The sequence below is a fragment of the Quercus lobata genome, chromosome 4 (genome assembly GCF_001633185.2).
Source record: "Quercus lobata isolate SW786 chromosome 4, ValleyOak3.0 Primary Assembly, whole genome shotgun sequence".
Lineage (NCBI taxonomy): Eukaryota > Viridiplantae > Streptophyta > Magnoliopsida > Fagales > Fagaceae > Quercus > Quercus lobata.
In genome coordinates, this window is record NC_044907.1 from 77,982,468 (window position 1) to 77,997,167 (window position 14,700).

The following is a 14,700-nucleotide window of genomic DNA, read 5'->3' on the forward strand; positions in this document are numbered from 1 at the left end:
TAGTGTGTATTTGGCAAAAATTAAAAAGCCAGCTTATTTTTACTATTCAGCTTATTTTTGCTACTATTCATGAGTCTCATTGCCCTTTTTGGTACTATTCATGAGTTTTACTGTACTATTTTAGTTAACTTTTACCTTTATCTACAGTAATTTCAACAAAAAAAATTTAATTTCAGCAAAATAAGCGGTTTCCAAATGGATTCTTAATATGTTCAAATCTCAATTAAGTTAAAATTAGTTTGATTCTGATTCACGTTTAATATATTTCCAAAATTAGAAAATCAAAAACCAAAAATAAAAAGTTGTATGAACCCGTAATTGAATCGACTCAAACACCAACCCGCCCGTAACCGGTTTCCCTTTCAGCCTTTCACGGACACAGTTCTAATTTCTAAGCGCCCAAAAATATCAGAAACACAACACAAACAGATGAGATAAACTAATAGCAAATTTCAATAGTCGAGACTTTGAGAGAGCTTATAGTTTGCCATGAAACCTTAAAAAGAGCAGCCATGGAACAAGTTCTCTCTTCCTCAACCATAATCTCTACAACACAAATATTTCCACTCAAACCTCACAAAACCCACCTCCAAACTCCAACCATAAACCTCAAATTCTCCATTTCTCCAAAGAAAAACAACCCCCTTAATCTTTCTTCTTTTTCTTCTTCTTGTCTATGTTTCTCTAATAAAACAAGTGCCACTTCAACAACACCACCACCAACATTAACTTCACTAACTTCCACTCCCAGTAGTGACAACCACCATTGGATGGTGCTCGTAGAGGCACCTCCACATGGGGTCAATTCCAAACCACAAGTTATTGAATATTACGTTAAGACATTGGAAAGAGTTTTTGGCAGGTGGGTATGTTTCAAAATATTCTTTTCTTGTCATGTTGGCATGTTGCAAATATTTCTTAGCTTTTGGTCTGAAATCCTGCTTTGGTTCTGATTTTTTGAATAACAGTGAGAAGGATGCTCAGATGTGTATATATGATGCTTCTTGGGATACCCACTTCGGCTTTTGCTGTGACATGGATGAAGAAATCTCCCGTGAACTTGCCGGTAAGTTTCTATAGCAGAAAAAGTCCGAGTCATCTGATGTACTTCAATTCTGTACTGTTGCTTTCACGTTTGTGGAGAAACTAAAATTGTGAGAGGTACTTTCATAGTTTCATTAATATTGATGTGTAATGAATATGTTTTAGGATTACCCAGCATTTTATCAGTTAGGCCTGACCCAGATTATAGTTCCGTGGAAAAGGATTATAGTTCTTCAAATATTCAATCCAGTTATTTGTCAAGCTCACAAATTGGAAGTAATCTGTCGTTTCCCGTGGGGAGTACCAAACACTGGCTTGTTCGAATGGACAAGCCGGGGATTGGAGTTGTTACAAAGGCTCAAATGGTTGATTATTATGCTCAAATACTGACCAAGGTTTTGGGGAAGTAAGTAAATAACATTTGAGCTTGTTCTTATGTTTCTGTTCCATTTTATTGTAACGTCTCTAATAGTGCATCAATGCAATATTCTTCCTTTCATTGCTTTTTTTCCTCTTCACCCTGAAAGTGGAATAATACTTTTTGTAGTGAGAAAGACGCACAAATGTGTATTTATCATGTTTCTTGGCAGTCCAACTTTGGGTTCTGTTGTGAACTTGACGATGAATGTGCACGGGAACTAGCTGGTTAGTATTTGCATTTGGTTTCTCTTTTCCATGGTTGTGATATGTATTTTGCAGCTTGAAGACAAATGCTTCCAGATGGTGTAGGTGTAGCAGGTGTATTATCTGTTCAGCTAGATAAGAATTTTGAGTCAGAGAATAAGAATTATGGAGGTTTGTACGTTTTTCAGATAATATCTTTGTGTGTTTTTTTAATGTTTGATTAGATATAACATGCTCCACATCTTGTCTGCTTTGCAACTTCGCTTCTCTTCAAGCATTGTATTCAGTGATATCTTGATCTCAGAGATATATTGCAAATTATTAACTTTGACTGTTTCTTTCTTTTCTTTTCTTCTTTTAATAATTTCTATTTGAAAGGCCTCTGTGTCAAGAAAGTATATAGCAGCAGCACAATGTAACTTATGCTAGTATATTTGTGTCAGTGTCATAACAAATACATGTTTTAGAGATTCTAACCCTTAATCAACCGGAATGTTTATGTGATTTCACTGTATTAGATGATCTCTCAAGTAATTTAGTTATGTAAATAAAGCAATTAACTTTAGATGTTTTATTAATTTGAGCTAGATTTTAGTGGAGGGGTAAATTCTATGTCATTGTAGATGGCCAGTCTTTGAAGCAGCTAAAGGAAAGTTGTATAGTCCTGTAGCAGCCATGTGTCTTTTCCTTGAAAGTGGAAGACTTTGTATTGAGTAGAAAAATAGGCTTTATAGTGGCTGCAGTTCTTTGTGGCAGAGATGAGTCTTTTCCTTGGTTAGAATCATGTGTTGGGCTTGGGAACGCTTTGTAGTGTATAGCAGTTGTGATTCTAGAGTTTGTGGCAGAGCATGGCTTTGCAACAGAAAGCACACAATGTCAATTAATGACTTATAAAAGTGGACAGAGTTTGGTACTGCCTGTGAAGGTTGCTAAGTGAGCTTTAGCACAAGGGAAAGCTCAAGGAAGTAATTCCTGATCATATTTTATTGTCAAGCTCAATGAGAATGTTGCTGATGGAATTGGTCATTTAAAGGGAAGTTTTATGTCAGATATACTGAGACATGCAGTAGTTAGTAGAATTGTACAATATATGAAGTATTAACTATGGCCATGAGAAGTATACCCATGAAACTTTAACCATATGGCTTGCAGAAGGTTTAACAAAATGAGCAGATTAGGAAGGTATCTGATGCTGGAGTAAGAAAGAGGTAAGTATAGCCAATCTTGTCACAAAAACTGTTATACAAAGTTGCTAGAAGTCTTGAGCGAGGAGAAAAGAATCAGATGCATTGAGAAAGAGAGATTCCCAATGTATCTATGTGAGGGGTGAGACTGAAAAAGGTGGGGTCCAACTTATTATATTCTTAAATGGAATTCATCCAACTGGTTGGAGTTAAGGTGTAGGTGATAACTTTAAATGGGTTAGAAGATTCAAATGCTACTGAGGAAAGTAAATTGCTTACTCCTTGTTCTTGGAAAACTATTTTGGAAAGCCATGGGAAAAGAAATTATATTCCATAGACCCCAAAAATTGATGTTTATCGTTATAGTGACATGTATGGTGGTGCATTTCTCTATTACTCGCTATTAACTTTGATAACAACAGTTTATGTCAGAAAATGGCTTCAGGTCTGGTTCTTGTGTATTGATTAAGGCTCATCTTTAAATTGAAGTTCATGTATAAAAGGTGGTTTTGGCATATATTTTACAACATGCTTGAAGTTTTAAGAAAAAGGGGGTAAGGCTGCCTACCTACCATGACCTCTCCTAGACTCCACAATAGTGGGAGCTTTGTGCACTGGGTATGACCATGAAGTTTTAAGAAACTCTGCTATTGGTTACTCAAGCAAATGAGGAGGAGGTATACAATGCTGGAATTGGTGAAGATATTACAATAACACAATAAAATTGACATACCTAGTGCACAAAACTCCTACTTTTGTGGAGTCTAGGAGAGGTGATTGGTAGGCAACCTTAGTGCCTTACACCCAATTTTATTTTGGAGAGCCTGATTCCTAGACTCAATCTGCAACTTGTCACTTTGGGTGGAAGGCATTTGCTATTGCACTAAGGCCCAACCTCTCTGTTAAATTACCGATTCTCCTAAAAGTTTAACCTATTAGGAAATTGTGAATTTAATCACTTAACCATAATTCTAACGCTCTCTTTAAATAGCATAATAATTAACAATAGTTTTTTTAATTCTTAATCCAATTGCTCTGAAACATGCCTTAGCCAAGATGGATTACTGGCTAGTCCAACTTGGTTAATGATGATCAGATGATGTAAGTGAGACTGTCAAGATGATTTGGTTGTGTGGGACAGAAACCTTCAATGGTTAATGCGAGGCATATTTGGTGCTAGTTAAGTCTGTATGAGGGAGTGACTGACATCAGCCACCCCAACAAAAGCAAAAATATATAATTTATTGAAAGCCTGTATTTTGTGCTCTGTGATAATATACTGATCTTTATCGGTGGACAATGCTTGAGGGTAGGTATTTAGGTGATATTACACTCTAAGCAATCCCATTTAATATAATATTTTCCATTACATGATTAAGAAATTTTATAGTATAACCTATCAAACATCATTTTTTTTTTTTTTTATCATTTTTACAAATTTTGAACATTTTGGAATTTCTAAAAAAAACCTCATACAGTGTGATGGACTCCGGTTCTATCAAGTGCTATAAGAACAGTAGGCGAAACAATCTACTTTGAGGCTGGCCAGCCTCCTAAAATAAGAGGGAGGGGGTGGGGAGACATTTGAGTCAGAATTATTCTGAGATTCCTTTATCGAATACAAAACCTACATAAATAGCCAACACCTCTCCTACCTCATTGAAAAGACTAATAGGAATGATAACCAATCTATTTTCTACTTTATCTCCCAAGTCTAAGGAACTACTACTCTTCATTATTATTTGATAAAACCACAGCAAAACTTGGCAAAATAAATTTAATTTATCTAATCTATTTCAGTACCATGCAAAACTTGCAGCCAACCTTGTGACATTGCTTGCTGCCTGGCTAATATCACACTGTTTTCACCTGCTCTGATACATTCACCAGTAAGGTGAACATACCAAGCACATTAGGTTATATTTTTTGTTAAGGACCTAGTCCTACAGAAACCATTAACTTTTTCAGTTTAGGATTTTAATGACATGTTATCACCTAGTGTAAACAGCTGGTTAGAGGATTGGTCGAGTATTTGATAGAACTTGACTGCTGGCAGAATAGACATTATCTGTTAACTATTAGAGTAAATTCTGAAACCTTCCTCAATAGAGTGACTGATTGATGCCATGTTTACCAGGTGCTAGAGTACTTGTTTATTTATGTTTTTATCATGGTTCTGTTAGTTAGCTTAAGCATGTTTTATTATTATGGAGAGGAAATCTTCTAATGTGAAGTGGAATATGTCATTACTCTTCAAGTTTTTTTTAATAAGTCTTACTCTTCAATTTTTTTTTTGATAAGGCTTACTCTTCAATGTTTTCACAGTGGAAAATATGCAAATGATGATTTTATATCTGGATCACTATTGTTGTATATGGGGTTAGAATAAACTATTGAAATTATTAATCTTGATTTGTTTTTAATATGAGGCCAATTCCCAATGAATCATTTCAATGTCATTCAGATTATATATTTAGTTTACCATTGCAACAATTCTTTCCAACGTAGAGTAAACAAGCTGTATTTTCAGGTAATAATCTACAGAGTTCCACAGATCTGCCAGATCCTTCAGAAGCAAGTCAAACAACCCCTATAAAAACAAAGAAACTATTCGTTACAGGTATGTTGCAATACTGTGAGTTTGAATTCTTTGCTTGTAAATGTCATATTTTTGAAGACCTGTTTTTTGAAATAATTCAAGATTCCTATTTATGAAATGTGCATGCTTGTTCTACTATAATGGTTGTCTAATTATGCTTTTTTGAGTTTTACCTGATTAACATTTGGTTCTATTTAGTCTTTGGAGATTCCCTCGACCATGCCATGGTTTCCTCTTATGAGATCATAGTGTATTCCTTGTAGTTTCCATTCTGAAATCCAAAAGTTCTCCAGTCCAGCAACTTTATTTCTCCCTCGTTTTTTTATTCACAAATGACAGTGATTTGCAATCTTGATTTAAAAACAGGGCTGTAATTTTACACATCAGAGAAAACCTTACGTGCTGCATTTGAAGGCTTTGGTCAGCTTGTTGAAGGTATGTTTGCCTTTCCATGCTCATAAATGGCATGTTTCATTAGTAAGGGTATACCGGTGCTGATGCACTGCTTCCTCAACAGTTAAAATTATATTGGACAAAATTTCCAAAAGATCCAAAGGTTACGCATTTATAGAGTACACTACAGAAGAGGCTGCTAGTGCAGCACTCAAAGAGATGAATGGCAAGGTAAGTTTTCTTCCATTACGAATCTTCCTTGTATTTTTCTTGTGATTAATGTTCAAGCGCGGGTTTGTTTTCCTTAAGCTTTGGTTCATAATTGTAGATAAAACAAATATACCACTCTGAGTAAGGGAAAGGGTAATCTCTCTATTTTGTTCATGGTTCTTGCAGATTATTAATGGCTGGATGATAGTTGTTGATGTTGCCAAGACTAATCCACCAAGATACAGCAGGGGTCGCCCCAGATAGGAATTTTGACAAGAGAACGATTACTGATCCTCCGTCTTCAAGGTCAAGCAAGATATTCAGGCTACTGCTCTCAAGGTGTTGGACTATTCTCATACTGCCACCTAAATTTTGTTCAATGAGTACCTGCAAGAGACAAGAGCCTTTATCAGCTCCAGATCTTCAAGTGAAGCACTAGTCGTTCACATTGAGTTTTTAGTCATTAATATATTATGTGCGTGTGTGTGTGTATATATATATGTAGTATGTGAACGTCTATTATTTTGCATGCTCTTTGAAGGGGGAAATGAAATGCTCTATACGCAAAAGTTTCATGTCAGCATTATATGATGCATTTGTTATCTTTTTCTTTAGTACATTAAATACTATAATTTTGAAGACATTAATTACATGTAGCCTATTCAATTATTCAATATATAATTTAGTTTGATTTTTACTAAAGCGTTGAAGTAAATCTTTTTTTTAATCCTTGCGACATTGAAGTTTGGAGAGATGACATTCCACACCAAAATTGAAGGGAAAAATATTTAAGAACATACATAATTAAAAATAGGGGTAATTTTACTCCCTTCCCTTGAGTTTGGGGAGATGACCCTCCACCCCAAACTTGAAAAGAAAAAACACTTCCCCTTTTCACATCCGTTTGATCAAATTTTGTTAAATTAATATTAAAAATGTTGTGTACTAACTCATTTTTTTGCTTAAGGCTATGTCTCCAAAATTATGCTCCATTTAAAAACTAAAATTCTTTGTTTTAAAGTTTATAAAATTTTAAGTATGACTTCTGCGCTTTTTTTTTTTTTTTTTTTTTTTTTTAAATGGATTATGGAGAGATTTGCTATTGCAGGTGTTTTGGTACTTGATAAATATTGCATTTTATTTTAAATTTACCAATTATATTTTTTACTAACCATGGTTAAACTTTTGTAAAAAAATTCTTATGAAAATTTAAAATATTTTGTTACTAATATACATAAAATTGAGTGTTAATTTCTTTAAACCTGAAGGGAAGAGTGTTGTGGGAGCAAGTAATCCAAGGACATTCTAAGGCCCATGGGCCCTGCCTGAGGATGATGAAAGGTCCACTCATGCGTCAACCCAAGTTTGACATGTGGGTTAAGACCGAAGAGGGAAGACGTTAAGACCACTCAAGTCTGGATTAAACTTAGAATAAGAGGTTCGAGGAAAGGAGGCAAGCAAGACCATCGTCCGAGGAACCCGAGGAGCAAATGCACCTCGAGAGTACCTTACTCAATTCCCTACACCAGAAAGTAGAGCACTATGGAGGGCACCAGAGTCGTGCAAGCAACGGAAAATGGAAATATTTGGGAAGGTGGCCATTACTCCCACATTTAATACTTTGCACCAACTGAGCTAACCGCATTTATAAGGAAAAGACACCTGAACAGTGACTTCACAGCTCATAGCTCTCTTTACCACCTCTAGAAGGGTCTTAATGGGACAAGCATCCAAGTGATTCCCCTTAGACATACATGTGGAGGGCTAAGATGCAATAGAAAATACTATATAAGGAAAGGAACCCCTAGAAGAAGGGATGGACATTTTATGAACCAAGAGAGAGAGAACTAAAGATCTTACTATAAGAACTCAATTTTGACTATTAATGAAAAATCCATCCTCGGACCTGCCCAAGGAAGACTTTACACTAAATCACTGCTTCATTTGTTCATATTAATTGCTTTTGTCCTTTTATCCTCAAGTTTGTGATTTACTTTGCATTGCAATTGACTTGGAAATTCCTACTCTCTTACAAATTTATTTTATTGGGCTTGTAGCTCTGGGTGCCACTATTCTAAGTGGGCTTGGGCTGTTCTTTGGATCCTTACAAGTGTGATTACCCCAAAAATAATTCTATCAATATTTAAATTTATTGGACATTATATACATTGATAGTTTTCAGACCCCTTAAAAACACAATTGGATTAACCTAGGTAATTAACCAAGTTGTTACTTATTACAAATTAACAAATCTAGGTTATTACAATCAAAACAATCATATCATGCAAAGCAGCGGAAAATAAAAAACACAACGATATGATCACCCAGGAAACCAAACCGGTAAAAACTTGGGGAGGATTTAACCTAACTATCCTCAAGGTAAACCTAAATCCACTATGAAAGAATTGAAGTTGTTCAATAGGACTTAGACCACTAACATCCTATTGCTACCCACAAGTAGAAACTTACTGACACGACCACGTGCAAACTTCGAAACCACGGACTCCTTCTTTCTTGGATTCTCCAGCAAGTACAAGCACACCTACTTGTGTTTCTTTAAGTTCTTATAGAAGCAACTGAATGATCACCAAGCTCTTGAAGAAATCTCCTTCTTGATAATCCTAAGTTTGTGTAAAGGAAAGCTCCTCACAAATCTCACAAGAGATTTACACAAACAACAATATGAGCAACACTAAAACTTGGCTAGGGTTTGTCTTATATACCTAGGGCAAATTAGAAAACCCTAAACGTTTTAAAACAAAACTAGGGCTGAGTTGGAATTCTGTAGAAAACGCATGTGACCCGATTTTTGATTGATTGAGCCTAAGTTTCGATCGATCGAACCAGGCCGAGAAGCATAAATGATTCCTGCATTAGCTTATTCCAACTTTACATAAATTAACCAACTTTGAGCAAGTCTAAACACGACTAAACATATTGTTTTGATCATGGTTTGCCAACAATACACATTAGAGTTCTAAATACATAAAATCCTAAGTTTTTAGAACCTAACAAACTTCCCATTTGGCAATCCGTGATAAAACACAACTAAAAGCTCAAAGTTTACAAAGAAAAGCCCATTACAAAAATAATGCTCATAAAAACAAATCCAATCCTAACTACTATCCATCAGTTGCATGTGTAGATAACAGCTCAATTGAATCAACCTGTATATTTCCTGAAACACTAAACAAAATGCATAACCGCATGTGTGGAAAATACAAGTAAACAAAATAAATTCTTGATTTCAAACAACACACAATAAAGACATATGTCAATGAAAAACTCAAAAATATAAATCAATAAGCAGTTGAAAACAAGAAACATATAAAGCAATAAAAGTATCTCCCCCTAACATGAATAGCCCAACAAAAAAATGGCAAGAGCTAAAAAGGTAAAATACAATGTGAAGCACCTAGATACAATCTAAACTCCACAAGCTCCAACCAACAAAAAATACTCTCCCCCTGAAAACAAAAACTCTACAAGCTCAAATACGTACTCCCCCTTTTTGTGACGGAATGTCAAAGGGCAATCAAAATCCATCATCAAAAGGAGGTGGCGGTGAAGATCGTCGAAACTGTGCCAACTCTGCACGTAAAGCACGGATCTCATCGAGCACATCCACCAAAATATGTCCATGAGCCACCTGAACGGTCAAGACATGATCCAATGTACGTCGAATGTCTGAATCATTCGAAGTAGTTGGTGGAGGAACATCAGCATTAGCAACAGTAGCACTAGACGCCTTAACCATATCAGCACCTGTAGAAGAGGAAGGAGGGGGAACAACACCAGATGACGCACCTCTAGGACGCGTAGGACCAACTCTCAAGTGAGTAGCCCTCTGCCTAAGGAAGGTGGCACCTATGGGAGCAACGACATGAACGGGCTCACCGGAAGGAAAATCAGCTAGCCCAAGAAACAACATAATCCTAAGAATGAAAATAGGATGAATAAGAGCATGCGCTACGGCAGAACTCCTATGAACTTCATTCAAAGAACGAAGAAACAGATGAGGAAAGCTGATAGACGCACTAGAAACAAAAGCAAACAAAAACACACATCGCTCAAGATGAATGGTGTGGAGATGAGAAATAGGCCACAAAGAATGACACACTATCCTAAAGAAAAGATAGGTAGTCTCAATAAGTTCAGCAGATGTGATCTGAGGATCAGAACCCCACTAGCTAGAAGACCCAGTGATGTATGATATGACGTCATCTAAGGGTGGAGACTCCTCATAAGGATAGACAGGCTCCCTAACAACTGGAACCCCAAGAGCATCAGCCACTACCCGAGGAGTAATGGTGAACTCAACAGCTCATATCCAACTCCAAACAAGGGTGTTGGAATCATAGACGTAACAAGAGAGATTCGAGAAGAACTCTCTAATCAGGGCAGTTGGGGGTAGATGATCTATCTCTAACAGGGACAACCAACCTCTAGTCTCAAGATTTTCCCTAATGGCTGGATCAACCTCATCTAAAACCACAAAACGCTTAGCCCAAATCTTACGCTTACAGTTCAGCTTCTCATAAACCTCTCTGCTTTTGTCATTCCTAAACACCTCACTCCTAGAGGAAACTCAGAGGAAGTGGAGGTGGTCCTATAGGCTCTAGTTTTCCTAGGCATGGTGCTAGGATAAGGACAAAGACACAAAGCGAAAGAAAAAAAACAAAAACCAATGGCAGACAGTAAGTTAGCACAAAAAAAATATAAAACAAAAATCTATATGATGCATGAACAGGTTAAATGTCATGATGCATGCCCTAATGCAGTGAAATTAAGTTCAAATTAAGTTCAAGTTCACAAAATTGGCTTGAGCATAGAGTTTCTAACAAAAACCCCAAAAATTTGAAAAACCACTTGTTCAATTTGTAAAAAATTGACCAATTGATCATCACACAAGATAGATTACATAAAATATTGATCAATTACATCAATTTAACAAGCCAATTTCATCAATTGAAACCAATTTGAACAAAATCCCCAATTCGAGTTCAATACAAGCCCTAGAATTTTTAATTTTTTCACAAATTTCTAAATTGATCAAATTAATCATTATAGATCATGAATATATCGATATAGTAACAAAACTCATTGATCAAATTCACAAGATAAGGCTTGATTAATCAAAAAATCCCAAATTATGCGTAGTCCGAAAATTGACCAAAAACCATGAAATAATGCATAAAATCATCAAAAACAATGCAAAAGGAAGGGTAATATGGACATACCGGCTTATGAAGAGAGAAACCTTGCAAGAAATTTGGAGGAAAACGACAAAAAAATTGTTGTGGAGACTTGCTGAGTCAGAGAGAGAGAAAAAGTTTTGAAAAAATTGGTTTGAACAAGTCAAATATGATTTTTTAAAAACTTGATTCACGAATTTCAATTGATCGAAAATCAGTTTCAATTGATAGAAACAGACAGAGGCTCGTTTAAAAATTTTAAAACAATTTCAAAACAATTTTGATTGATCGAAAAACAGATTGGATCAATCGAAACAGACAGAGGCTTCCTTAAACAATTTTACAACAATTTCGATTGATCGAAAAACAGATTGGATCAATCAAAACAGACAGAGGCTCACAAAAATTTTGAGGAAAAACACAGTTTTTGAAAAAAAATTTAGAAACATCTCAAAGCATTGAAATTGATGAACAAAATGCATGAGTATGTCATGATATATTTTTCAAAAACAAGGATTTAAGCCCAATTTCCCAAAGTTAAAATTTCTTACATTCTTCATAAATTTTCAAACATCAAATTAGTTTTGCACAAAACTCAAAGTATTTGCGAACTTGGTTGGTCAGACCAAAGATACACACAATAACATGTACAATGTTTAGCAAAGAATAACTTGTGTAGTGTGTGCAACTAGTAAAAGCTTGAGATACATGTGAAGTGATATGTGAATAGCAATTAAACACAAAGTCTACAAAATTCATCACAAGGATTTAAAAGAGACTATCACCAAAAGAGTTACATTATATAACTCCCACATCTCCTAGATCATAAACTTGCAATCATGTAAATTTCTTGATTTTGCCTTATATTGTACACACAAATTTTAATTATTCAAAAACTTATTAAAATAGCTAGGATAATGTACACACCAATTTCATTTGATTGATTTACCATTAAGTCCAATAATGTATACACCAATTTTAGCATTTATACCGAGGCTACACCTTATGTTCTTTTTGTACATGTGCTACACTTTCTTGAGCACAAAAACTTACGATATGCACTAAAATGTTCATGATTGGCTAATGAACAGTGGTGAGATGGTTATTTATGACTTTCTCTAAAAGTTCAAGTCCGATAGTCAAAGACATGTGACTTCAAGATCAAGACAAAGTGATCAAAACCATAAACATCTTTCTCACACAACATGCACTACAAAGCTTCAACTAGTAAAGTACAATAAGTAAGCTCATCAAAACTAAAGAAGGTACAAAAGACATGTTATGTGAGAATAAATTGACCCACCTTGTTTTCAAAAACCAAGAAAATAGTGCAAAACACAATTTGGTTCCTTTTTCTCCTTTTTTTATTATTTTTATTTATTTATTTATTTTAATAAAAAAAATAAACAAAAACCATCTAGAATGAAATACATGAATGTTATGCAATACAAATCCTAAAAACAGAGAAAAAAAAAATCAAAGAACAATGGTCAGAAAGAATAGCAATTAAGCACAAGGACCATGTTAGAATGACTCAATTAGATTGTGCCTTTTGCATCCAAAACTTTTTAGATGCATCACGAATATTGGAGTTCTTATTCACATGGGAATGATTACCAACTCCAAGATTAGAATAAAGATTTAAAGCCTTTACCAATTCACCAATGAGTACCATAGGATCTTGTGCTTGAGGTACATGTACTTTTGGTTTGTTTGCTCTCTTAGCAGTTTGCAACTTGTAACAGTTTGGATGAATGTGTCCAAACTTTCCATAAAATAGACAAACCCATGCAGGCTTATCATGTGACTTGTCCTTAGAAAGGGTAGGCTGCTTAGGTTTAGACTCTTTCAGATCAACCCTAATCTTCCTAGGAGGTGTAACTTCTAAGGGCTTGACAACCTTACTCACAGGGGGTTCAGAAGAAGATGAAGGAACAAAGACAGTGGAATTAGGAGCAGACACATTTATGCTTTCTACAAAACCTAACCTAGTTTTGTCAGAAGGAGACTTTTGAACACTCAACATATGATCAAGTTTGGAACTAGCAGACCTATTAGATTCTTTTTTAGCAACAGAAAGCTCATGTTTTAAATTCTTAACTTTATCAATTAAAAGCATGTTCTCAGTCTTCACATTATTCAAAAGTTTAGTAGCATCAAACAGTTTAACAAGCAAAATTTTCTTATCAAGCTTAAGAGATGCAATTTTCTTCAAGCCTAATTCAACATTCATAACATCCTTTGCAGCAATTTTGCAAAGTTTATTATAAGCTTCTTGAAGATCTGTGTCCTCAGAGAGTTCCTCATCAGAAGGGTTCTCGTCAGCAGATACATTTTCATTGACTATAGTTATAGTAGTGAAAGCAATGAAGTTTCCATCCTCGTCACAACCAGACTCATCATCAGAAACTTCTTCATCACTAAGGATTACAGCCATAGCCTTACCTTTAGACTTCAAGTAGGTAGGACATTCAGATTTCATGTGACCATACCCTTGACATCCAAAACATTGAGGACCCATAGAATTATTTGAAGATTGACCTACTTTTTCTCTAGGTTTATTAGTATTGTTAACTTTAGTGGGATCATTCTTCCTAAAATTTCTAGGTTCAGCAGTGTTCTTATCTCTTGCCCTTCTGTTATTATTTCTAAGGAAATTCCTAAAGTTCTTGGCAAGGTAAGCAATCTCTGTAGTAGAGAACTCATCATCAAATCCATTAACATCAACATCATCAACTGACTTAAGAGCCATTGATTTGGATTTGCTAGTCTTAGGTAGGTCCAACTCATAGGATTGAAGAGATCCTAGAAGTTCATCAACAGGGATGGAGTCTATTTCCTTACTCTCAGTGATGGCAGTCACTTTGGGTCTAAAATCTTCAGTCAAAGATCTAAGAATCTTCCTAACAATTTTAGGTTGATAATAGATTTCACCCAAGTTATATGCAGACTTAACAATATCATTAAGTTTAGCATAGAATTCATCAAAAGATTCATCATCAGACATCCTAATGCTTTCAAATTTAGAAGTTAACTGCTGCAATTTGTTGATTTTGACAGCCTTTGTGCCTTCATGCACAGTCTGGAGGATATTCCAAGCAGTACGAGTAACCTTAACATTAGAGATTCTCTTAAATTCCTTCATAGAAACAACGTTAAAGTTAGCTTTTATAGCTTTGCTATTAAATGCGGCTGCTTCTTTTTGAGAAGTTTGCCACTCACTAACAAGAGTAGTGGGCTTCTCCCATCCGTATTCGATGGAATTCCAGACTCTCTCATCAATTGATTTCAGGAATGCTTTCATCCTTACTTTCCAATAAGCATAGTTATTCCCATCAAAGTAAGGAGGAATAACAAGAGAATGTCCGTGTTTTATGACAACAAGGGTCAAGGATCAGCTCAGTGATCAAAAGATCAACAACAAGAGAGCAACCTGCTCTGATACCACTTG

At 35.4% G+C, this 14,700-nt stretch overlaps 1 protein-coding gene across 4 annotated transcripts; it reads left to right on the forward strand.

The window, feature by feature from the left end:
- Positions 1–429: 429 nt before the first annotated feature.
- On the forward strand, positions 430–6,707 carry LOC115983636 (organelle RRM domain-containing protein 1, chloroplastic-like). Of its 4 annotated transcripts, XR_004090132.1 has the most exons (9): positions 430–862; positions 969–1,066; positions 1,210–1,450; positions 1,592–1,689; positions 1,765–1,839; positions 5,383–5,472; positions 5,818–5,886; positions 5,969–6,075; positions 6,241–6,707. XR_004090132.1 is itself a non-coding variant. In XM_031106369.1 (7 exons), exons 1-7 carry the CDS (start codon positions 513–515, stop codon positions 5,823–5,825), a joined length of 960 nt encoding a protein of 319 aa, XP_030962229.1. In that variant the 5' UTR covers positions 430–512; the 3' UTR covers positions 5,826–5,960. The 4 variants fall into 4 exon arrangements, 3 of the variants coding, with proteins under 3 accessions (XP_030962229.1, XP_030962230.1, XP_030962227.1); XM_031106369.1 differs by lacking the exons at positions 5,969–6,075; positions 6,241–6,707 and having other exon boundaries at positions 5,818–5,960; XM_031106370.1 differs by lacking the exons at positions 5,818–5,886; positions 5,969–6,075; positions 6,241–6,707 and adding an exon at positions 5,650–5,789 and having other exon boundaries at positions 430–866.
- The last annotated feature ends 7,993 nt before the right edge of the window (positions 6,708–14,700 follow it).